General features: G+C 36.7%; 2 protein-coding genes, 1 long non-coding RNA gene and 1 pseudogene across 5 annotated transcripts; 1 reads left to right on the top strand and 3 right to left on the bottom strand.

Moving 5' to 3' along the window:
- Positions 1-1,508: 1,508 nt before the first annotated feature.
- LOC113325210 lies at positions 1,509-4,134 on the bottom strand (annotated as a pseudogene).
- Positions 4,135-12,039: 7,905 nt separating this feature from the next.
- Positions 12,040-14,411, bottom strand: LOC113321027. 3 transcript variants are annotated; one of them, XR_003346428.1, is made up of 4 exons: positions 13,789-14,411; positions 13,582-13,650; positions 13,088-13,351; positions 12,040-12,670 (listed from the first exon to the last, which is right to left on the bottom strand). It is a non-coding gene; the product is annotated as an uncharacterized LOC113321027 (long non-coding RNA). The 3 variants fall into 3 exon arrangements; XR_003346427.1 differs by having other exon boundaries at positions 12,628-12,942; XR_003346426.1 differs by having other exon boundaries at positions 12,628-13,351.
- A 2,853-nt stretch (positions 14,412-17,264) lies between these two features.
- LOC113325209 (ankyrin repeat-containing protein BDA1-like) lies at positions 17,265-18,908 on the bottom strand. The gene is made up of 2 exons (XM_026573420.1): positions 18,285-18,908; positions 17,265-18,176 (listed from the first exon to the last, which is right to left on the bottom strand). The coding sequence occupies exons 1-2, from the start codon at positions 18,906-18,908 to the stop codon at positions 17,265-17,267; spliced, it is 1,536 nt and encodes a 511-aa protein (XP_026429205.1).
- Positions 18,909-22,951: 4,043 nt separating this feature from the next.
- On the top strand, positions 22,952-23,156 carry LOC113323739. The gene is made up of 2 exons (XM_026572077.1): positions 22,952-23,034; positions 23,069-23,156. The coding sequence occupies exons 1-2, from the start codon at positions 22,952-22,954 to the stop codon at positions 23,154-23,156; spliced, it is 171 nt and encodes a 56-aa protein (XP_026427862.1).
- The last annotated feature ends 3,451 nt before the right edge of the window (positions 23,157-26,607 follow it).

Raw genomic sequence — 26,607 nt, 5'->3', positions numbered from 1 at the left:
TCCAGATCACACATGATTAGGTTCGGCTCATTATGACATTTTTAAACAAGCCGAACTAGGGGCTACAAAGTAGGTTCGGCTAATAATAATAACACTTTCAGCTTGTCGAACTATTCATTAGTTGTCAATATCCAGGTGGGTTCGGATGATATATTAAGCCGAACATATTCCAGACTCGCCGAACCTTACTGAAAAACACAAACTTTTTATGATTTTAAGCTACAAAAGTGAGATTAAACATAGGATAGAAGTGTACCCCTCATCCATTAAATCAAATCCAAGCTTTTTTCTCATTTTCTCCTTATCCAAAAAAATCTAACTTTTTTTTTCTTACTCAAAATTTTTCATCTACACAAATTTATAACTAAATAATCTTAAAACTAATCACTAATCAGAATTATTTTAACTAATCATTAGTACTAATATTAATCCTAAAAGGACAGATTTGTCATTAAAAAAATTGGTTAAGGGGGCTTCTGATTTTGTTATTTGACATCTTTTTTTGTCTTTATTAGGTATGCCTAGAAACATTTAGGTATGCCCAAAATCCGGGTTCAAATCGATTACACAATTTTTTTGGAGTCCAAAACTTTCCCTATCCAACTTTCCGAGTTTCACTCAAATTAGGAGACGTGCTTATATATACGTAGTTGGTACTTGGTATATTGTTGGTCTCAGTACAAAAGTTTTATTTTCTCTCGACGAAACAAAAACTTAGTCAGAAGCTACAAATTTGTCTACATCGTTAACATGGAAGAAAATACTGATCAGCACCAACATATTAAACCCAATACGTGTCCGGAACACGAACAAGATAACACCAGTGACTGGGAAAATTCTTCCGAGCAAACCCGAAGAGTTTCTCAATCTGATTTGTTTCTTTCTCAACTTAATCTTGTCATGCTACTTTGTTCTTCGTTTCCGCCATCATCGTCCGAAGATAGTTTAGATGGATACGAAAATAGAAATATCCATCAGAAAATTTTAAGCAGTGGTGCACGGGAAGCTAATTTTCGTTCGAGATCTCGGAGTTACTGTAATGGAGAAAAGAAATCAAGGTTTTATCAGACAAAAATTAGAGACTGCAGGTGTTCAGGAAGGATGTAAAGAAAAGGAAGTTTTGATTTATGAGTTTGACAAATCGTGCCATATCGATCGCGGCCATCATGCATAACTCTTTGAGTGGTTCTTTGGGTATTCTTTAAGATTTTGTAATTAATATATTTTCGTTGTTGTGTTTAATTTCTCTTTTTATGGTTCAGAATTGATGTTCTTAGATTAAAGGAGTTTATTTAGTTTTGGGCGTATTTATGAGCAGTAGAACTCATGAGATTATGTACATGTACATAAAAACACAAATGATTACAGCACTTTCACTTTTTCAGAATCCGAGGGAGTAAAGTTTACCACCTTTGCAATCAGTTACATTCTTTGCACGAGTTAAATGATTGAATGAATCGAAATGTATCTCAAATATATATACTATTAATTGCTAGTCTTGTCGAGCGTTAAACCTGAAAAACTCGATTGTACCAGATAGAATGAAGCGTCATGTGAAAGATGTCATACTTCACCGGTTCATAATGCCAAAGAAAATGTTTTTGCGCCATCTTCACTTTCTTGTGCATCTCTATATACTTCTCCTCTGGTATTGCAAGGAGTATCTCTTTCAAACTGGGAATATCTTTCTCTGCGACGAAAACTGCAAATGACTCCCAATCTAAAGTCTCAAAGAAAGGAAGAACATAGTTATCAGATATAATGACAGGGACACACTCGAAAAAGATGGCCTCAATGACCCTTGGAGTAGCCACCTCGTACCCTTTGGCAGAGATGCAGTACTTGCTCGTCTTCATGCGTTGGGTGTAATCCATTTCTGCAGTAACGGCTTTATTCATCTTGCCATAGATTTGCATGTCAGGGTCTTTATTCTCCCAGAATGCTAGTAGGATAGGACGGACATATCCGTGTAAATTTCCTGCGAAGAAAGCCAAAGTTTGTCTTTCTGAAGGAGGTTTCCCTCCTATATCTTTTAGAAGATCATTTTTTGAAAGAACTAATGTTTGAGCAAGACCGACGTCCTTTCCTAATACGAAATCATCACTGACATCCGCATTGCTGAAAGCTCTGATGCATCCATTCATGAAAGGTCTTGTCATTATTGGGGCCTAAGAAAATAAAACTTGTTAAGATGCCTTCGAACACAAAGAATCGTAAGAGAACTTGAGAAGCATACATACATACCCAGTCATGGCTAGCAGTAAAGAAATGATCGGTTCCTCCTGTTCTGTTCCAGAAAGGATATTTTTCCTTGATAATGTCCAAGTAGTCCTTCAGTAACTTGATTAAGTTGGATTTGTCGCGTGTTTTGCGATCATACAAACTGCTGTATCTAATTCTTTCTGAACTGAAAGGTAAGTAGAATAGGTGAGCTTTCATGGGGTCATGAACAACAAATCTTTCATGTTCCTCCATCTGTTTCATAAACCATCCTTCGGAAGCATATACTCCCTCAAGTTTTGGGTCATGGAAAAAAGGTTTTTCGCCTTCCTTTTAAATGTAAACTTTAAGTATTTGTTCCATTAAGTCGTAGCTCCTGTACACGCACTAACATTTAGAGCTGGCTTTTAAAACTATGACGAACTAGTAATTAATTTCACATATGAGCACAAATTAACTTCTTATATTTCAATGAGAAATCTATCCATCATGCATTTAGTATAACAACTTAACAGCAGGATGTCCTGTAGCACGAAGTTGTGGGTATTTAGAGCTAGCTTTTGAAACTATGACGAACTAGTAATGTCTTAATTAAAGACAGTAGTCGAGGATCAACGCATGAGCATAAATTAATTAAGTTCTTATATATATTCGAAAGAGAAATCTAGAAATCACGCATTTAGTATAACAACTTAACAGGATGCACTACGGGAAAAATATACATCTACAACTGGAGATTTACAACACTTCGCTATACATCGTAGAAAGTCCTATGTTTTACAACTGGTTTCAAAGGAAGAGTTGTCGTATATCATCACTACCAACTCTTAGGAATAAGGGGTTGCGCTAAGAAAACAAACGACAACTCCTTTAGCAAAACTGTTGTGACGACATTTAGGTATAACAACTTTGTTTCATAAGTGTAGTGACTTAGCCTATCACAATTCTCACAAGTGTTGTTGAAGAACACAAAAATATGATAATGAAAAATACGTTAGAGGGGAGATTCGAACATGAACCTAATGCATGGATGTCTAGCTCATCAACCATCCTTACAGTTCACAAGTTTAGTTTTTTTTTTTTTTTAATAGAAACGTATAACAACACTTATAAGTGTTGTTGAAGTTAAAATATAGAATGTGGGAAAAAATGAGGTTTGGAGGATTCGACGGCCAGGTTTCGATCTTGGATCCGGGTACGCATACAATATGCAGAAATATGATTTTTTCAATGTTTCGTAGAATATCTCGAAGGAATCTTACCTGTAAATGGAATATTCTGATGGAATCTTATCTGTAGATTGGTGAATTCATCGTTCCTATAAAGTTTTCGACTTATAATAGTCCACTCGCGACCAACTATCGAGCTCAGAGCCTGGTTCAGTGTCTAATTTGTGGTGTGTTTAAGGTTTCGGACATATGTCCTGCAGCACGAAGTTATGGTAGTATTTCAGTAATGCTTCTAATCAACAAGTCTTACCTTTTGAATGTGGAAAGGTTGCGGTAAATAGGAGCATAGAGATTTTATCGTTCTTTATAATAGGAGCGTTCTCAATCTCTGACTTTACAGCAAGAATTTCCTGATCCTGTTCTGAAGACCATTTCGGTCTCTGCAACCGAGCAACAAACAATGGTTAACATTTTTATGCAGTTAAAGTAATTCTAGGATCAAACTAAGAAACAAAGACCAAGAAGCACTTGTACGTACCACTAAATGAGAAGATGCAAGATTCTTAAGCAATAAACAACTCATTGCAGAAATTGACGTTGTACTCTTGGGAATCATCTGCATCCAAGTCTTCTTTAAATAATTGCTTGACGGAATCATTTCAGCCAACATCGTTTTTATTGATTTCTGAGACATGTTCTTCGCACAGTCGCTAGTCTCGGTACCATTATAGCTTGGAGTGGCCATAGTTGAATCATAAAATGGCGTAAATATACTAGATGACCGCGTGGGGAGGCCGACCGGAAAAGAAGAAACCAATACATGATGTGCGTAAAAAAGAAAAATAGATGTAACCGAAAATAAGAAAATACTAACATTTTTTTTTTAATTTTAGAGAGAAAAAAAGCATACAAAGATCATTTTAAATATTGTAGTGTCACACTTGATAATTGTTTTGGGAATTATTATGTCGAAACTGAACATGGAAGACATACGATAGGAAAGTGTTTATCCGTTATAATGCGACAATTAGCACACCGAGATTTTTTTTCTATTGTTGTGGCCAACTCTTGAGGCTGTCTTGAACATGTTTCCTTAATAGTTTTGTGCGATCAGTTGATTAAATCTGACTTGTTTAGACTTTCAATAGCGACCAATATAAAATCATTTAGAGTTTGAATCTAGACCAACAAACCCAACAGTAGTGAGTATAAATGCCCAGCAGTGAACTCTCCACCTTATTTTGCCATGTTGACTTGGTAAATTGGAGAATACCGAAAAGTGTGGTAGAAATGTTGACTTGACAAGCTAAATACGTGTTCGAAGAGGTGGATGCACCTGTTTAGTTTCAGTAAGTGGGGTAGTCTGGTCAGTTAATTTACAAACACAACTTCGACCTTGTTCCCTCTTCCTTCCTAAACCAATTAATTTACGTGATTACATCAAATTTTAGAAGGCAAGTATAGTTGATGGTTTATCATTTTTGTTTCATCTGGAATAAATTGATGTACACATTGGTCTGATTAGCTCAATTTAGGGCTCTTAAAAAAATTGGGTTTTTATTTTTTATTTTTAGTTTATGGTTTGATTTGACATGTATTAATCATGGGTTTCGATTTATTTCTGTAATTTGTGTGTTGATAAATGTTTATTTGAGTTGCTTAGTTTAATTGATGGTGGTATTGTGTGGAGGATGTAATCGCAGGAATATGTTAGAACTTTAGGGTTCTTAAAAATTTGTTCTTTTTTTTAGTTTTCTGATTGAATTTGATGAATCTCTGTGTAATTGAGATGAAATTGTTGAGATGTTGAAACTGAGGAGATAGAAATATATGAAGTCTGAGTAGTGTGTTGATTTGTGTATTGGTGCTGCTAATGGCGGGTGGACTGGGAGGTAGTGGTAGTGCAGGCGGAAATAGCTTAGCAGAGATTGTGGTGAAGAAATTACAGAGAAATCAAGAGGAGGAGGAGGAGGAAGAAGAAGAAAGAAAGGAAAAGAAGAATTAAGTTGGAAATGCTGGAGGTGGCCGGGACTCTCGACCTTTAACTAGAGTCCCGTGTTTTTGTTTTTTCATTTTACAAAATGTCCTCGACTTTGTAATCATTTACGTCTATTTATAGAAGGAAACAAATCTAGGAGGGGCGGTGAGGTCCTTTAATCGTTGAACCAAATCAAATCTTTTTTGTGAAATTGGAAGAAAAAGTCAAGAGAAGAAAGCATTAAAACACGAAATACATTCCCATAAGGGGTAAAGAAAATTTGAAAGGCGAAAAAAGCAGAACAAGTGATGATTCCTAAAAAAAATAGTAACAATTTTCTCGTCTCAACTCCTCTCAATTTGTGCGCGTGAAATGGAAGCGAAAGCTCCATATCCACAATTATATGATAATCAAACTTGTATTTTCAGAGTTTCATAACCTCGAAAATATATCTCTGCAAATAAGTTTTTGCATAAGAGCAAGCAACGAATTTGTGGTTATTGCTTGTTGTGTCATCACGGAGACATTTCATTATTCAAATAAAGTCTACAACAGAGAAAAATAATCAAACCTTACTACAAGATTCGTTTGTTTAGAAAAAAACCTTTAAATTTTGTTATGGTACCGCACAACTGTTCAACGTTTCACGTTTTGAGTACAAATATTTCTTTGTTTATCATTTTTTTTCTTCGACGCGTGTTTGGTTGTTCTCATAATCTCTACTGAATCATTATCCTGTCCGCAAAATCCTTTTTTTTCCTTTTTTTATTTTGCATAAATCGGACAGGGAGAGTTTCCTTGACTCCAGGTAGACTTCTCAAATGAATTGAAGGATGAAATAAGTGAACGTAGTAGATGTATTAAAGATGTTATAAAAACGTAGAAGATAAGAGAGGAAGGGTTTGCTTATAAAGCAGATAACCCTAGTACAAAAGAGATAAAATGATAAAGGCACACAGACAAGATAAAAGCACCTTAATGCATAGAGGACTAACAATAAGAGTAAAGCATTACCCTAACACCCCTCCTCAAACTGAAGCTGAGATTAACAACATCAGTTTGTTGGCAAGAGAATAAAAGGTAGTAGAGGATACTCCCTTAGTAAATAAGTCAGCCAACTGAGCAGATGATGAGACATGTTCAATGGTGACTGTTCCAACATCAACAAGATCTCTGACATAGTGATGATCGATCTCAATGTGCTTCATACCAGCGTGAAAGGCAGGGCGGGAGGCAAGAAATTTGGCACCCATGTTATCACAGTAAATAAGCATATGAACAGTTGGAGTGATATGCAGTTCATTGAGAAGACCATACAACCACAAGACTTCAGCTGTGAGCTCACGAAAGGGTTTGTAATCAGCTTCTGTTGAGATTTTGGAGACAATGGGATGCTTTTTGCTAGACCAAGAGATGAGTGTATAACCTAGGAAGGTGCAGTAGCCTGAAGTCGACCGTCTTGTGTCAGGGCATCCATACCAGTCGGAATCTGAGTAGCTAGTGATGCAAGAAATGTCACCAGTTTGAATAGTAACTCCAGACCCCATAGTATCTTTCAGATATTTGAGAACTCTTTTAGATAAACACAAGTGAGTAGTGGTGGGAGTGCATAAATTGTGATATATAATTTACTGCATAACTGATGTCAGGTCTAGTAATGGTTAGGTATTGTAGAGCTCCAACTAGATTGCGAAATTCCATAGGGTTGTCGAGAAGAGCGCCATCATGGATATAATCTCTATTGTCAGTTGTTGTTGGAGCGAGATACGGTTTGCAGTCGAGCATATCAGCTTTAATAAGTAGATCAATAGTGTATTTCTGTTGGGTAAGAATGAGAGTATCTCTTGCAGGAGAGAAGTGAGCTTCAACCCAAGAAATAATGAAGGTCTCCTAAATCTTTCATTGCAAATTTTGTGCTCATTTTCAAAACAAGAGAGCTTAGGAAGGACTCAGAGTTACCTATAAGAATGATGTCGTCTACATAGAGAAGAAGAACTGCTGACAAGTCTTCACTTTGATAGATGAACATAGAAGATCTGAGATGGACATAATGAACCCATAATCAAAGAGAAATTCACTGAACTTGTTGAACCAGGCCTTAGGAACCTGTTTCAGGCCATAAAGAGCTTTGTTTAGACTGCAGACATAATTTGGTCTTGAAATATCAACAAAACGCTGAGGTTGTTCCATGAATACTTTATCAGTAAGGTCTCCATGCAGAAAAGCATTGGAGACATCTAGTTGTTTGATGGACCATTTCATAGTAATATCAATAGTGAGAATGATCCTTATTGTGGATCATGACTTGACAACCGGGCTGAATGTTTCATTGTAATCCAGTCCATCTAGTTGTAGGTAGCCTTTTGCAACTAAACGAGCTTTGAATCTGTCACCATCACCAGTTGAGATAAGCTTAACTTTGTACACCCATTTTACACCCTAGTATGTTCATATCACTTGTATAAAGAACTAGAGACCATGTGTTGTTTTGCATGAGAGCTTGTTACTGAGTGGCCATAACTTGCACCCATCTTTGATCCTTAATAGCTGATTTGTATGTCCTTGGCTCTTTTGGAATGGTCATGATAGTGTGAAAAACACAGTGAAAGGAATGTGATGCAGTGAAATGAGTGACAAAATATGGTAAATATTTTGGTTTAGTGATGCCATCTCTCAACCTGGTTGTCATAGTGTGTGTAGGTACTGGAGGTTGTGCTGGAACTGAAGTTTCAGTAAGTTCAGTGGTGATGTCAGCATCCTCAACTATTGGAGTAATGTCAGCAGTTTCAACTGCAGATGGTAATATGGTATCTTCAGTAGGATCTGTCAAAAGATCAGGTAGCATAAAGGTAGTAGAGGATGGACTGTGTGAAGTTGAGTTAAGACAGAATTACAAAAGGGAAAAACTGTCTCATCAAAGATAACATGTCTTGATATATAGATTTTGGTGGTGGAATTGTCATAACAAAAACTGTCTCATCAAAGATAACATGTCTTGATATATAGATTTTGGTGGTGGAATTGTCATAACATCTGTATCCCTTGTGAATTGGATTGTATCCAATAAATGTACAGGCAGAAGACTTGGGCTCAACTTATTACACTTGTATGGACCTAAGTAGGGATATCATAAGCAGCCAAAAACCTTAAGAAAGTAATAGTCTGGTAGTTTATGAAATAAAACCTCATAAGGTGAAGAAAACTTGAGAAGTTTATATGGTGTCCTGTTAATGAGATATGTCGCAGTGAGGAAGTTATCAAACCAAAATTTCTTTGGAAGACAAGCCTGAGACATCAAGGTAATACCAACTTCTGTGATGTGCCTGTGCTTTCTCTCTCCAACTCTATTCTGTTGTTGTGTGTGAGGACATGAACAGGAAATGGTGATGCCTGATTCATCCAAGAAATTCTTGAATTGTCCTTTCATTAGCTCATAAGCACCGTCAGCTTGAAAGTTCCTGATGTTGGCAGAGAATAATTTCTCATTTATAGTTTTGAAGTGTTGAAAACATGTCAAACTCTCTTCCCTTCCTGTCATTGGAAATATCCAATGAAATATGTTGAAGTCATCAAAAAAGAGTATATAATATCTATATCCTAAGTGAGAGAGACTTGGTAAGGGGCCACAAATGTCACAGTGCACCAGTTCAAGTGGACTGCTGGTAGTTCTGCTGGACTTGTTGAATAGAAGTCTCTTGCTCTTTCCTAGTTGACAAGATTGACAGAGAGAATTAAAATTGTCAGGTGAAAGTAGTATGTGATTGTTTTGGTTTAAGGTTTGAATGATATTAGGTGCAAGGTGTCTTAATCTCTTGTGCCAAGTGGAAGGTGAGGCAGTAAGGGACACATGAGCTTGAGTGGTATTTGGTAATGTAGTAGTTGGGTGAATATGGTATATGTTATTGTTTATAATACCTTCAGCTAAAGTTTGGTGTGTAGTCAAATCAGTAATTTCATAACCCCAAGGGGTGAAACCAATAGAGCAATTGTGTTCTCTAGTGAACACACCAACTGAGATTAAGTTTTTTGTAAGTTGACGTACAAATATGACATTAGATAAAGTAAATGAACCAGTAGAAGTATGTAAGATTGAGTTACCAATAAGAGTAATGGGTATATGATATCCATTTCCTACCATCACGGTTTCTGTCCCAGTATAAGGATAAGAGTCTACCAAAAGTGAAGAATCATAAGTCATGTGACTAGTTGCTGCAGAGTCAGGTAGCCAAAAAGGTGTTGCAGGACATATTGGGTGTTCTGAGATATATGAGGTGAAAAAGCGGGGGTCTAACAATACCACCCAATATTTCGCTTAACAATCTGTATGGACTAACTTCGAAATACTTTGCTAGAGAATCAACTAGACAGTCAGACTCAATCTAGATTAAAGTATCTCAAGGAGTTAATATCTCTCTCTTGTTTTTGATATTACTCAAGCTAATACAAATCAGCGAGTCCTAATCAAACACAAGGAATACTTGGACGGTACCAAAGACCAATTTCCAAGGATCAATCAATATGAATCAACAACCATAGGTCGGATTTCCAATTGATGATCACAAACTCACAACATGTATTATTTCAATTATATAACAAATATAATGCGGAATATAAATAACACAGACACTAGAATTTTTGTTAACGAAGAAACCGCAAATGCATAAAAACCCCGGGACCTAGTCCATATTGAGTACACACTGTATTAAGCCGCTACATACACTAGCCTACTCCAAGCTAACTTCGGACCGGACTATAGTTGAACCCCGATCAGTCTCCCACCAATTCAAGGTACAGTTGTACTCCTACGCCTCTGATCCCAGCAGGATATTACACACTTGATTCCCTTAGCTGATCTCACCCGCAACCAAGAGTTTGTTGCAACCCAAAATCGCAGACTTGATAATAAACAAATCTGTCTCATACAGAAAAGTCCATCAAAGGATAAATCTGTCTCCCACGGAAAAACACTAGGTTTTTGTTCCGTCTTAAGATATGAAAACATTTCTTCTTTAACGATGTCTGCTCTGGAGTTTGTTCCCTCATACATCTACTTCTCTCTCTTTTTTCCAAAGATGATTTCAAGTCAAGAAATTTGTCCATGCAACACCGATGGGAATGAACCGGTAATTGCATACCCGTTTGGAGTACAAACTGTTCAGGGTAAGAGATGTGGCACCCCAGACCTCGCCCCGGGTTTTGACAGGATCACATGCGATGCTAACAACCGAACAGTTTTTAATCTACCACAACCCTTGGGAATTTTTTTGGTTCGAAGTATCAATTACAACACCAAAGAGATAACACTAGTCGATGATAATTTTAATTACAATTGCACTGTCCGACGTTTTTCAGAATATATGTTACCTCTCGATTTATCACCTTTCAGGCGATCATCTAATAATGGTTACGATCCAACTTATAACTTCTTTTATTGTGCATCATTATTCACCAGTAATCCCATCGATCAAAAAACAATAACCAGTAGTCCCCTTGTCTCTGCCAATGCCGAAAATTTTCTACATGTTGATTGCCTTAGTAACAAAACAATCACTGCGTTGGCTATAGCAAACACTTACGGAATCAATAACCTTAAATCTTGCTTATTTAAACCTCTTGTTCTTCCTGGTAGTTATGATTTTACAACCGATGAATTTTATCTTAAGTTTGATGAACCGAGACAAACATTGACACCGGAAAAAGGTACAAACTTGTTTCTCAATTACTTACTTTATATTCTGTTATACATATGGAACTTTCAATGAAGTGGAAAAAAGTAATTCTAGTTTCTTAATCTTTTATCGAACTGATTTTCTTTGTTATTTTGTTCATATACATAATAATTTAATTCTATCTCTTACTGATTTTTAAACTTATACCATGCTAATCTTAAAAGGATCTGTAAAGCGCAGGGGATATATTGGATTCATAAGAACCCAAACTAGAACTAGAACAATGTTTTAGAGGATACTCATACATACATTTAGAAATTAAGGATTTCTGTTGTTGCAGACAATTCGGGGTCAGAAACCTGTATCGTTGGTATCGTCTCCGTTGCCGCAGTTATGGTTTTGACAGCAGTCATCTTCTAGCTAAAAACCACAAATTATGGGCACAACGAGGGATTCGGTTATGGTCTATTTACAAATCATATCCAATATATCTATTCTTGGTTGTCCGGGTTGTTCCGATCATGAACCAGAACAACGTAGATGATTGAGAAATCATCAACATCTATGTGCTTGAAAAATAATGTAAGAATGAACAGAGTCTAAAGCTCTTAGCGTACGTACAATTTCATATATTTGGAGTCTTATTTTTTTTATTGAATTTGAATGATTAGCAATGCGTAAAAGATGTGTATTTGATAAATGTCGAGACTCGTGAGTTTTGTTCGCTGCTTCGTGGATGAGTGGCTTACGGCTTTTGTAATGCGCTTTATATCGTGATTAACGCAGAGACTCAACATCTGCGTTTTACTCTAAAGTATGCTATTGTGACCTAAATAATAATTGCTAGCTAGAACAGTCTTCTTCTTTGCACCCCTTGCCATGAGATGGCCCTGTCTAATTTTCCTTTCCGATTAAAAAGCAAACAAAAAATCTATTTTCAATAGCCATAGTAGGAACTGATGCGAAATCTAAATAAGTAATTAAGGTCATACATAGCCTTCCATTGCTCGACTTTGCTATGCACATAAAAGACAAGAGTATCAGGAAGCCATACTTCAATCTATCTTACGATTAAACCATGTAACATGCAGATTCATACATAAGTCATTTGTCTGCTCCAGCAACTTTCTTGTGTCAGAGCAGATGCTGCAAAAATGTGAAGATGCACCCCAACCAAAAGAGATTAAATTAAAGATTAAAAACAGATATAGGCCTATTTTTTTTTCCAGGGTTACAACTTACAACCATAGATCCGTTATTTTGAAAATTACAAATGTAGGCCGGTTTTGACCGTTTTATTGAAAAAACTGAAAATTACAAATGTAGGCCGGTTTTGACCGTTTTATTGAAAAAACGGCTAACGGTGGTTATCTATTTTTTTGGAACCATTAGTGTAGGATAAAAAGACTTCTAAGTCCTTCAAACTGTTTCACTAGCCGAGTTGCCGTTTAGCTCGCTGACTCTTGATAATAAATCGGTTCTGACTGGGTAACCCATGTGTACAAACTGACTGGGTAGCATACACGTGTATTTTGTACACGTCATCAAGATGATCACGTGTCGTTAAACTAGACTAACTTTATAGTGGTCCTTTTAATTAGAATTATACATCTGATTCAATCTAGAAGGAAAACCTGGACAAAAAAAAAGGTCCTTTTAATTATCAATAAATTACTTTATTGATAACTTATCAACATATGAAAGAAAAGGAAACTTGGACATTGGGATAATATTTAGGAATCATGGTCCCTGGCACATTTGAACGAGGATCACCAGGCATTTTAGCTAAAGATGAACCCAACAACATCAATATATATGCCACTGTCGGATTCACATCGTCATTACTTCTTGCCGTGGACCGTCTACAACCAAGCAACATCCCAGCCACAAGATAGTAACTACTGGCCTGTTTGTTAATATATACACCTAAGAGACTCAGAATACATAGAACCCACACTAGTAACTCTAGATTTGCAAATAACTTCCCTCAAAAAAAAATTGAAATACGAGGCAAAATTCGAAACAAAACTGTCGAGGAACCATATAAATACCTGACAGAATATGAAAGAGTCGAGTATCAGAGTACTCCGAACCAGATCAGGTTCAGGCCTATGAAGACTGAATAATGCTTTTCCTGCGACCCGGAGTTCGTAACTACAGAAACTTGATAAAGAGATTGCCCCATGATGTTCCTCCATATCACAATACTGATAAAATTGCATGTTCTTACAACTGGAGTTCTCTTCATTAGTTTCTCACTTGGAGAATCGGTTGCCAGTGCAAGTGCTCCAAGTGTATGCATGATGGCATTGACCCTGTAGCAAGCATTTCCTAAATCAGGCACGGCCATCCAGATAATTTGAAAGGGGAGAACAAAAGCATGAATTTGAGCAAAAAGAGCCTTGGTCATATCCAGTTTATCACTAATTCTAGTTAGGAGAACTTTGGAGGATTTGTTCATTATCAGTAAAACCAACATCCAAAACATTTAAGAGATTAACCATGAATGCCCAATTTTAAGTAAAAATCAACTTAATTTCCTTACCACAACAAAACCAATTTTGTAAAAATGCAGTAGCACTTTTCCCCTTAAAATTGATCAATTTCTCTGAATCTGATACATAAATCCGAAACCCACATCATAATAAATCCAAATGTAATCAACCAGTAAGAGAGATACATAAATTAAGTGATTGAAGAAGGGAAAAATCAAAAATTAGAGTACTTAGGAGGTAGAAGTAAAAACCCTTACTTGGAATAGTTAAGGAAACTGATTGTCCTTACAGACCAATTATATCTGCTCAGATCAAGAATTCAAAACCATCTCCTATAACAATCTCCTCAACCCAACAGCTTCTTCCATTACCAACACCATGCAAAAGCCATCTTCTATTCCTTCTTCTTTACCTGAATTCCATCAAAACACTTCAAGCACATCTGCAAACTTGAATCTAACCTCAACCCAATCTTCTATTTGGATCTTCTATGTCCCCAAATCAGAAACTCAAACCCTAGTTCACTAATTTCTCAAATTGAGATCTTCTTCGTAATCGAACCCTCGAATTAACTTGATAATCTTCTTTTCTAGATCATCCTCTTCAAACCCATCCTTAGTTGATCCGTTTTAAGATGAATTCATCATCAACTCTCTGAAACCCTAACCCTAAGTCTGCTTTTCTCTCTGTTTTATCACCTCAATTATAAACCCTAACAATCCCTAATTATTCTTCATCATGATTTGTAACAACACCATCTCCGTAACATCTATATTGTTTCATCAACCCATTCTCTTAATCAATACTCACCAACAGTCTGCAGAACAAGAGGAGAAACGTAAAAGAAGAAACGAAGAAGAAAATGATTTTCTTCGATTGGTTTTGGTGATAAAACCAATAAGAATGACTAAGGCACCCAGACTTTTGGATCAAACAGCGGCTATATTAATCTAAGCCGTTAGTTCTTCACAGGATTAACAGATCAAACACCAAAATGACGACACGTGCATGAAGGGTATATGGGTAATTTGAGTGTCATTATCTCATCTCATATGAGGAGAAATTGACCGAATTGACCGACATATTGACAAAACTAACGGATTTGGATGGAAACATGAATGGAGACCTAGATTTGCAAATTTTAAAAAACAGGCATATGCTTGTTTATCGGGTTGAAAATCAGGCCTATATCTGTTTATAATCCTTAAATTAATGGGGAAATTAGGAGGAGACCCAAAAAAAAATATTCTCATTCTCAGGCCCACAATTAATTTTAGGTACCGTGACACCCATAATTATATGAAATTATTAAAAATGTATGTGTGACGGGTTATGCATCCGCATGACGGGTTATGCATCAGGGGTATAATTGGCAACACAACTTGGATATAACATAACTAAAAATCCGCGCCTTGGAATTTTTTACAAATTTTATATCGTTGGAAATCTTTTTAAGAGAGCTACGCAACGAGCACAAACAACAATATTAAATTTTTGTTTTTCACGAAAAAATCGGAGGTGATCATCATTTTAGGCAAAATTTCGAAAACTGACTACATAACCATTATGCAGCCACCAAAAAAGATGCATAACACATTCTGCGGACGCATAACGAATCATGCAACCATTTTCTCGACTGCATAAAAAATTATGCATCTATAACAAGTTATGTAGCCATTGTTTTGGTTGATTTTAGAGCGTACATAAAAAATTGATGCATAATACATTATGCAAACATATTTTCGGATGTATAACAGGTTATGCATCTATTTTCTCGATGCATAAAAGATTGTGCAACAAATTTCTCGATGCATAATGCATTATGCAGCCATATTTTCGGATGCATAACAGGTTATGCATCAATTTTCACGACTGCATAACATGTTATGCAGATATTATTGTAGGTGCATGACAAGTTGTGCAGTCTTTGTTTTTGTTGGTTTCAATAGTGACGAAAAAAAGTTGATGCATAACGTGCTATGCAACTGTTTTCTGGACTGCATAACAAGTTATGCAACAAATTTTGTAGATGCATAACAGGTTATGCATCCATTTTCATAGCTGCATAACAACTTAAAACAACACCCAACAGACTAAAAACCAAATCTGATCCTGACATGTTATGCAGTCATAACAAACTCTATCTGATGCTAAAACAAATTGGTACCCAAGTTAGCTCACCCTAATGGCTTCTAATTAACGCCACATCCGCTGCAAACAACCCTTGTACTCATCCCACAAACGCACAGCAAACTAGCAAGGAAACGGTGCGGTCAAGCAGCTGCAACTGGTTATGTTCTTGTTGTTTAGCCTTGACCAAATCTTCCACAGCACTAACCAAATTTGTGAATCACTCTGCACCATTTCTTCCTTCTTTTCTCGCTGCCAGAACTGTACCAAACCCTCACCATAGACAACATGTATCCTTCGATATCTTACTGGTTTCAAACCCAGGGCAACAACACACAGCACCCACAGAAACATCTGCAGCAGCATTTGTTTCTTCTCCTCTTCTTACACGACCCAGATAATCAACAATGCCCATAGCAGCAACCATTGTAACAGCTGCGAACTAGGTGGTAATAAGATGGTGGTTCAGCTTTTCTGTCGAACAGTTGATATACGCTACCTGATGGTGTTGTTGTATGTTGAGAAACCATCTCCTTCAGCTCTCCAATTCCTGCAATTTCACATTCAACACAACCCAATAACTCCACTTCTTCCAGGAATTATAAACTAGACTCATTCATCATCAATTACTGTCACAATCAACCACAACAACAACATCTCTTGGACAGAGAAAAGAGGGGATGTAAGAAATTCTTCTTTCCTGGCTCTCTTGAGTTAAAATACAACCCAAACTTCTACATCATATCGAGCTCCCGATTCTTCGAACACAACCACCAAAACCCATTTAACCAATCAGTCCCAAATCCCCTTTTCTTTGTTGATTTCAGTTTTGTAACTTCACCAAATTCCTTATCTGATCTTCTAAAACTTCATTCATAATCAATTACATCAACAGATCAGACCCTAACTTCTTCCTCTCAAACATTACCTCAACTGTAGATGATTCGAATCATAAACGAACCCTTGAATACACCCAATCCAGTTGACATACAGACCCAACTTGGTTGCTGCAATTTCTAATCTCAATCGAGATTTTGGACTCCGTCGATAGATAGGAAAGAAAGCTGTAGGGAGATACGAATCTGAGAAGAAGAAGAAGAAGAAGAAGAAGAAGAAGAAGAAGAAGAAGAAGAAGAAAAAAAAAAAGACCGAAACATAATTTCAGAAATTATGGGTTTGAGAATAATTTTCTTCCAGAAAATGGATGCGCGCCTGTGTTTTTCTGAGCGTGGGTTTCATAGTAGGAAAGTCTGGGAGAATGGGTCTCCCTGTAGTTTTCACTAAATTAATACCGAACATTTATTTAAAAAGAAAAACTAATACAGCGACTGGCGCAAAGCTAGTGAAAGTCTGACATCCGGATTCCGGAGCACTCTGACTTCACTAGAACTCCCTTATTTCGACAACACTTAGGAATACACTTCACCATATTATTTTCTGAAAACAAAAGGACTTAACCACGCATCTAGCTATTATAACCGAGTTAAGTGCAATATATAGAGATTATCTCTAGATTTTTCCAAATGATGACTAGAAGAAGTTTTTCAAATTAAATTTGTAGTTTAACAGCTTGTTCCGATAAAGACCGAGTTGATGTTGAAGCCTATCCGCTTTCTGCATCTCTTTTCTTTAGAATTCTAAGCTTCCTGAGCAGCCATATGATGAAGCGAATGATGTGCACGAACATGATTAACCCCATGAGCCCTAGCCATGCAAACAAAGCAATACCGAACGCTTCGGTATTAAAAAACACAAGAACCTGCCGAACATCGTAGCGTCCTGGAGGCACGAAAGCTTGCAAGGAGAGAAAGTAAGCTATAGTCATGAACGTGACCACAGACCAAAGAACTGCTATAAGTAACCTCACAAAAAATCTTCCCAGAATTTTTCGCTTAAAATGGAACCCGCTTAAAAGAAGAAAGATCACACACATAGCAGCGAAAAACCCAAGGCTGATAAAAATCATGTAAAATATATAAGCAACCATGTGTTCAAGCGACATCACGGCTGACCCAGCATATAAATAACCAAGAAAATCAGGATCAATAAGACTACGATATTCAGATATATTAGCAGTAACACTGTAATTGGGATCTACGGCAGTAATACTCCCATCATTATGGAGTTCTTTAGTTTCTTGCCAGACACCACCGGGTGGGTTTAATGCACCTTGAAAGGCCATAGTAGCTATTAGTGACGATACCACCATTAGTGAGTTTTTATTGTCCTTCAGCCATGCTTCATACTTCTCATCAAGCTTGTACTTCCCTTTAGTTATATTAATTTCATCTTTTGGACGGTTTTCTGGCAGCTGATCATCTTGCTGAGATCCTGTGAACTGTTGTAGGACATCAGATTGTAAAACTCCAGCTTCTCGAAGAATATCTTGGACTTCCATATCCTTTAACTCTCTTTGATCACTCTTTATCAAAATATCCATTGCCGTGAAACCCTTATTGTTTACAGCATTTTGTTCAACTAGTCCTGTGTCACTATTCAGCAAGTATTTTATAATCTGCCCACAAAACATTTCAAGCGTAAATATTTGATGCACGATACAACTAGAATAAGTAACTTTACAATTTATCACGTATTGAGACGAGTGAACTAAGTACACTCTTACCTTCATGTTTCTTCTTGCAACAGCGAGATGCAATATTGTGTTACCATCAGCGTCCTTTGAGTTGACAGATATAGATCCTTTGTTTTCACCTTCGGATGCTAAGAATATAGATTCTTCATTGACATGTTGATTTCTCAGCTTATCCACCAAGAGCTTCAGAGCATCCAAACCGTTATGCTTAACGCATAAGTGTAAAATGGTCTCACTTCGATATTCAGAAAGCATTTGGATTGCTTTCGGCTGTTTCTGAATTAAAATCTTCACGATTTCAGTTCGATCTTTCATGGCGGCTAAGTGTAAAGGTCTTCTTCCGTCTTGATCGGTAAAGCCACAAACATCTGGATTTGCTTCAATTAGCACTTTAACCATGGAAACACTATTTCCTTGGGCAGCTAAATGTAGAGGACATAACCCTTTTTGGTCTGAATGGGTGGCGAGTTCAGGCTTCATACGTAGAATCTGTGCAGCAAACTCCACATGACCACACATAGCTGCTATGCCTAAAGGATTTTCATATTCGAAGCTAATAATCACTCGAATAAGAAGCATAGGGTCCTCTTCAAGTAACTCCTTTAGTGAAGTAACGTCACCTCTCATTGATGCTTCATAGAGTTTCCTCTCCATTCTCTTTTTCTCTATGTAGAATTTTTCTTATCAGAATTTTCTTTAGAGTTACTATTTTTCCTTACTTCTCTCGAGTTGTTATAGAATTCCTTTAATTTATAGATGGAAGTAGCCATATGGTCTCGGTGTAGTACATAAGCGTTGTTGACGTCTATGTTAAATAGTACCACATCCCCTAGGGCAACCTAGGTTCCATGCTTAATAAGCCTTGGACAATCCTAACCTTGCAAGCCGGTTTTCGAGGTTAGTTAGGTCCATGAATTTCTAACATGGTTTTAGAGCCAGGCCCCTCTCAATTCGTACCACTCTGTATTCCCGTCAGTGTGCGCCCATGATTTTCGTACCACTCTGTTTTCCCGTCAGTGTGTGTCCGTGGCTTCCGTGACACTCCATCTGTGTAGCCCTAATCGTTGAGGGGGGTGTTAAATAGTACCACATCGCCTAGGGTAACCTAAGTTCCATGCTTAATAAGTCTTGGACAATCCTAATCTTGCAAGCCGGTTTTCGAGATTAGTTAGGTCCATGAATTTCTAACAGTGTATACCACTTCCCTACGTCAAGTCGATTAGGAAGAACAATTGTAATCCACAAAAGCATGGATCGGATAACATGAATTCTTTGAATCATTCCCTTCGTAAGGTTGTTTGTATTGTTGGGCTGGTAGTGCCTATATTATTTTACCTTTCTCGATTATTGTGAAAGGATAAATAGACTCACATCGCTATAATCCGCTTAATTAACTTAAATATAATATGGAAGTGCGGCTCCACTCATTGCCAATTGAATTTGAGTTGGATGCCCGCAGATTTTAACATGGTATCAGAGTTAAGTCCCAGATCTAGACCTGCGTATGTCAGGTGTAGACTGAGTTACTGGCCGAAATGTTTAACCGATTTTGTCACTTGTACACCCGGGATATAGGCCAGTGCCGATACTGGCCGAGGTGTTACCTCCTGATTTAGTCACTCACCTGTGTACACCTGTTACGAATGGACTGGTAACTCGTACGTAGGTCCACGTGTGAGAGGACATGTGAAAGGATAGATAGTCCCACACCACTATAATCCGCTTAATTAATTTAAATATAATATGGAAGGATCACTCTACTCATTGTCAATTGATTTTGAATTAGATACCCATAGACTTTAACAATCCAACGTTGTTGCTGGCTAGGATTTTTATATTGGTTTCAATCTCTTCATTTTCTTCTCTGTAGACCGTGGGTCAGTCAAAGTGAATGTATAAGTGTGGCTTCAATTATTCGATGAAATATCTTTATTTTTTCATGTGGGTGAGAAACCATATTTCGAAAAGAAAAGTAGGTGAGGTAAGATTCCAATTAATTGGAAGAAAAATTGGTACACCTCTTCCGGAATACTTGACAGTACTTGCATACATATTCTTACACGAATTTGGAAAAAGACTGAAGGACCACAAGAATCATACACTGAACCCTAGTTAGCAATTCGGGATTCGGCAAACGTACGGAACGTCAAATATACGAGTATTATACGGTTTTGTAAAATCCAGATTCGGTCCAAAATTCGGTCAACGGGACGTGATTCGTTAGTAATTCGGAACGGCATACGTACGTGTATAATTCGATTTATAAATGTGAGTTCGGCTCTGAAAATTCGGTATCTATATATAACAAATAATTTGTATTTATAAGGTCATATACCAATTTTTATGCATATGTGTGAGTTATTTAAAGAAAAAATAAACTTAATATGATGATATTAATAATATATACAACATTAGTTATCCAAGAGGACGTCGTATGGTGGTTTAGATGCTTGGTTAGTGAGTTTGAGATCTCTCTCACCTTCACCTTCAAATCTCTTCAGTCGTTTTTGTTTCATAAAAATTACAACACGTCTAATATTCGGTCGTGTATGCTCGGGAGGCAGTAAAGCCCAAAAAGTGGGATCTTTGAAAAGTAAAAGCTAAAGAATTTATGGCGAAGTAAACGGACGTATCATTCGGGATACGTAAAATTCGTGAACGATTCGCGAATAATCCGGGAATGCCACATAATACACGACTTGGGTTCGGAGTTGCAAACGTACGCGAATAAGACGGTAAAATTCGTGATACGGAAAAATTCGTGAATGATTCGCGAATCATTCACGAACTTACTAACTAGGCACTGAACCGATGATCAAAAGTAGACAATATTCATATTGGAGGGTGTATTCCCCAGGACACCTTAACAAAAAATAGAACACGATTTTCATTTCCATTACATGCTCTCTACCAAAATTAATTGGAAAACAAGATAAAACACCGGATATGTTTGCAAAGACAAAAAAAAACACTCAATGTTAATTGGCTTCTTCTTATTCATCACCATGTTTCAAATTGATTCTTTGATTTCCCCTCTTCTTATTCCACAGAAGTACCAGAGTGAAGTGAAACTAAGCTTTCAAAATAGTTTTTTCTCAGTCATAGTAATATTTGGTATTCTAGCACTTCCATGCTGGAGGTACAGAAAACCTACTTGCCACGTGGTCGAACGAGGTTGCACGAAATAAATCTTAAATAGAAAATATTTTACCAACCCCGAGAGGGAATGTCAGTGATCAGTCAAATCAAGTGTCAGAGTTGCTTTTACGAATATTGGATATGCGAAGTATGAATTCCTTCTTAAATAGAGATATGCGAAATATGTATAGATAACCAACGGACGAGACAAAGATACTTGAGCGAGAAGATAGTTAACGAAGAAGAAGCTATGAAACGAAATAAACAGTAGCTCTAGACGAAGATGAATTGTTGCACAAGAAATGGGACAACTGTACCGACAAGTTACCGAAGTTATCGGTGAAAATAATGGAATAACTTTATTGAAAATGGCTTGGACGAAGTATAAAGCAGAATCACGTGAATTGTGTGATTACCGGCGAAGTAAAATGAACTGTACTCCACTACTTAGTTTTACCTATAAATAATGACCTTGGTTCATTGTAAAGGGGGTTGGATATTTTGTATTTGTAAAGATCATGTTGAGAGAAAGTAAGTTAGGATTCTTGTGAGCAAGTTAAAGAAAAAATATGATCACTCATAAAATCATTATTTGGATGAAGTGTGATCATTTTGTAATCAAACTACAAAACTATGATCATTTACAAAATGATCACACTTCATGCGACATAACAGTTTTGCAAAAGAACGGGGTTTAAAAAATTATTGAACAACGGGAAAAACCGATCGAACAAAAGAGTTTTAACCTGCCGATAGAGGATAGGACTGACTACTGAGCATAACCACCGGACGCAGGTAACACCCTACCCAATCAACACCAAAATGTTGCGGGAACAAAACGAATAAGATAAAACCAGTGATCACCGGAGGTCAAAAAATTCTTCAAAAAAATTCCTCAATCTGATTTTTTTCTTCCTCAACTTTTTTCTTATAAGCATTTCTTCCTCAACTTAATCTTGTCATGCTACTTTGTTCTTCGTTTCCATCATCACGGAGAAATGTTAATAAGAAAATTTTAAATAGTGGTCCACGTACAGCAAATTTTCGTTCAAGATCACGGAGTTATTGCAATCGAGAAAAGGAACCAACGTCTTACCAAACAAAAATTAGAGATTGCAGGCATTCAAGAAGGATAAAAAAAAAAGAATTTTTAATTTACGAGGTTGACAGTTCATGCCATAGGGATCTGTTATAGGAATTTTTTATCCTTCTTGAATAACGTACAGAAAATTTTGGTTGTTTTTTATTTCTTCTTTTATGGTTCAGAAATGATGTTCTTCGATTATAGGAATTTATTTAATTTTGGGCGTAACTTATGAGCAGCACAACTCATGAGATATGGTTATGACATATTATGCGGTTTCAGAAAAATGATACTTTTATTTTTCATGGTGCCAATTTTCATTTTTTCTGAAATTAAGGGAATACAAGTTTACCACCTTTGCAATTCTTTGCACGATCTAAATTATCGAATGAATCGAAATGTGTCTCAAATACTTTTAATATATAGCTAGTCTTGTCGAGCGTTAAATTTGAAAAACTCGATTGTACCAGATAGAATGAAGGGTCATGTGAAAGATGTCATACTTCACCGGTTCAATATGCCAAAGAAAATGTTGTTGCGCCATCTTCACCCTCTTGTGCATCTCTATATACTTCTCCTCTGGTATTGCGAGTATCTCCTTCAAATTGGGAATATCTTTCTCCGCGACAAAAACCGCAAATGATTCCCAATCTAAAACCTCAAAGAACGGAAGAACATAGTTATCAGATATAATCACAGGGACACACTCGAAAAAGATGGCCTCAACGACCATTGGACTAGCCACCTCATATCCTTTGGCAGAAATGCAGTACTTGCTCGTCTTCATGCGTTGGATGTAATCCATTTCTCCGGTGACAGTTTTATTCATCTTGCCATAGATTTGCATGTCAGGGTCTTTATTCTCCCAGAATGCTAGTAGGATGGGCCGGAGATATTTGTGTAGATTTCCTGCGAAGAAAGCCAGAGTTTGTCTATCTGAAGGAATGTTCCCTCCTATATCTTTAAGAAGGGCATGTTCTGAAAGAACCAATGTTTCAGCAAGAGCGACAGCATTTCCTAACACGAGATCTTCATTGACATCAGAATTACAGAAAGCTCTTATGCATCCACTCATAAATGATCTTGTCAATATCGGGGCCTAAGAAAATAAATTCGGTCAGAATGCTAGAACTTCAAAGACGAAGAAGAACGTAAGAGAACATGTTGGAAGTTAAACCAAGATATAGTGGTTTGGTTCGTGGGTCAACAAGTGTTGTTGACACAGTGCATGGATCAATAAGTATTGTTGGCACGGTCTGGGTGGATCAACATACGTTGTTGACACACTGTGTCATATTTGGAAGTCGAGCAAACTTGAGAAGTGTGCTTTATTTAGAGTTTGATTTTATTAGGAAAATACTTTGAGTGATCATCAAGTTTGTGAGACTATAAGTAGGCTATTGAGCCAAAAGAATTATACATCAAACTGATTATCAATGTAGTCATTTATTTGCTTTCGTTTGTGCACTCCTCTCTCTTGCTCGATCCTACAGAACAGGAGAAGCACATACCCAGCCATGGCAAGCAGTAAAGAAATGATCTGTTCCAGCAGTTCTGTTCCAGAAAAGATATTTTTCCTTGATAATGTCCAAGTAGTCACTCGGAGACGAAAGTATCCTAATTAGGTGAAATCTCTTACGACCGCTCGTTTAAAGACTTCTGTGGGATCAATAAGCTCTACGAGTACCGTTGGTGGGAAACTAGATAATTGCAGTGTTATTAATTTTCAATTGATTTGATTGACTAACGGTTGTTGAAACTTTGATTGCACCTAGTTTGTTTATTCTTGAGAATCTTCTCTTCTTATATAAGATTCACTCAAACTAGATCGAAGTATTGACAGGATCTTTAAAACTGTTGTTAAATCTAAAGACATCTTGTGATAATCCATTGATAACAGACTTCATTTTGTGTGTGATTGATCGCAAGAGATTCAAATGGTGTTGTGCAGGTTATTTGAAGATTAAAGAAGATTTGAAGACGAAGAAGATTTCTTATTGGTTTTCGTATCCTGTTGTGTTTACAAACCTTGATCGTCTGGGGTCCAACTAGAATCAAATTTATTTGATGGATTAGTTGTGCGAGATCGCATCGCTTTATAATTTCTCTAATTACTTACTTTTTTTAATTCATTTTCTATTTGAATGTTGATCCACTCTCTCGAACCGATAGTCTGCTTAAGTTTTTAATATTAGTTAAATTCGATGAAACATATCATTTCAAGGATGAAATAATGAATTGAATGAGTTTTTGGTCGCAACTCTAGATTGTCACCTTATTTTATATTTTTTATGCGCATGCATTATTTGGTTATCATACAATACTTCTCCGGCAAGAAAATTAGAGAAATATTGAATCTTTGTTAATGGGTCTGTGGATATTATTATTGATGTCGTACCGGATTTAAAACTCAGCTTCCTACCATTGTTTTGAAGAGATATGGAACATTATCTCTTCTAAAGGGTCACACATCTGCCCATCTATTGAGAACTATTTGAGAAACATTGGCAGGAATAAGGGAAAATGATACAAAAAAAAAGGTAGTTGTTGGTCAGGTATTTGAACTGGAGCAACAGAAGGTTCTTGGGCGGGAAGTCAGGAAGTTGAACTGGAGCAACAAAAGGTTCTTGGGAGAAGGAAGTTGAATTATAGCACAATCATTATGAACAACAATAAAAATCATCCTACATTGCCAATTTAATGGCCATGGGAGTACGTATCACAATTTCATGTGATACGTACTCGCTTCGGTTTTTTATGCGTTGATTTTGTGTTTTTTTTTCTTATGGATGAAAGGAGGACAGAGTGGTACTGTCTCAAGGTTTTGCAAGACTAAACTAAACCCTATTGAATATCAGAAGCGAGGAATTTCTCATGCACATGTTTTGTTGTTCCTGCAACTACATCACAAATATAAAAAAGAAATTCGTCTTCAAACGATGATACTTAGAACGAATACCAAATAAAGATGCAAAATCAAAGAATATATAAGGTTGTAGATCAAATTAATAATGTAGGGTTAGTTAATGAAAATTTTAGGCACGAACGCTTTACACATAACCGGTGCGTATGCAGCAACTTAGAGGCTTGTTGTATATAATATTGTAGTGATGAGACTTGGTCATAACAGTATGATCAAACTATCAAGGAAACATATTACGAAGAATAAACGCTAATATTTTGGAACTTCGTAAATACGACATCGACATAGTTTAGTGTATTTAGTTACTTGATTATATGTGCATTATATAGGTGTGATTTCATCCCAGAAAACTATGTATCATTACATTAGTTTAAGGAAGTAGGTGTACGAACTTCTTTTCATGATCGAAAGAGAAATCATGATTGGTATTGTTATTCATTTAATATCTTTTGGATGACCAATGGAAGATGACTATGTTAGCACCTATCTTAACTTATGTTGAGACTTGAGGTATAACCGGTCATAGCCTATGTATTTATCTAGTTGGAATCGGTCAAAAGTAATTTTGAAATTCAAGGTGTAAACGATCACAAGCTATATTGGAATGCTACTTGTAACCGGTCACAAGGTACTTTGGAATTCAAGGTATAATCGGTCACAAGATGAATTGGGAAGTTAGTTGTAACCGGTTACAAGCTACCTTTGGGAAGCAAGGTGTAACCGGTCACAAGGTGTGTAACCGGTCACAACCTACTTTGTGGAGCAAGGTGTAACGATTACAACCTATCTTGGGAATCATATTGTATCCGGTCACAACATATTTTGGAGTGATGGTATAATCGGTTTCATGAGCAAAACCAGATTCCATCGTTCACATATTTCTTCATAATGTGTGTGAATTAGGGTTTAAGGGTTTGTCAAGATGACAAGCTTGTAGATGACGATATTATTTGAACATTTACATAACTCTTATCATTTATTGCTCAAATATATTCCTTGATACTCAAGGTGATGCCAGACCGAAATATTGAAAAGCATTCGGCTTCATGAGCAAAACCAAATTGCATGGTTCCCATATTTCTTCATGATGTGTGTGAATTAGGGTTTAAGGGTTTGTCAAAATGAGAAGCTTCTAGATGGCGACATTATTTGAACATGTACATAACTCTTATCATTTATTTCTCAAAGATATTCCTTGATACTCAAGG

This window comes from Papaver somniferum, chromosome 11 (assembly GCF_003573695.1).
Source record: "Papaver somniferum cultivar HN1 chromosome 11, ASM357369v1, whole genome shotgun sequence".
Taxonomy (NCBI): Eukaryota; Viridiplantae; Streptophyta; class Magnoliopsida; order Ranunculales; family Papaveraceae; genus Papaver; species Papaver somniferum.
This window is presented reverse-complemented; position numbering and strand designations above follow the sequence as displayed.

What these genes read in the sequence shown, in the direction of transcription:
- LOC113325209 (XM_026573420.1), bottom strand. Translation starts at nt 18,908, where the DNA reads ATGGAGAGGAAACTCTATGAAGCATCAATGAGAGGTGACGTTACTTCA. An exon ending in TTGCAAGAAGAAACATGAAG is followed by an intron (nt 18,177 to 18,284) that starts GTAAGAGTGTAC and finishes TTTTGTGGGCAG; the next exon opens with ATTATAAAATACTTGCTGAA.
- LOC113323739 (XM_026572077.1), top strand. Translation starts at nt 22,952, where the DNA reads ATGAAGGGTCATGTGAAAGATGTCATACTTCACCGGTTCAATATGCCA. An exon ending in CGCCATCTTCACCCTCTTGT is followed by an intron (nt 23,035 to 23,068) that starts GCATCTCTATAT and finishes TGGTATTGCGAG; the next exon opens with TATCTCCTTCAAATTGGGAA.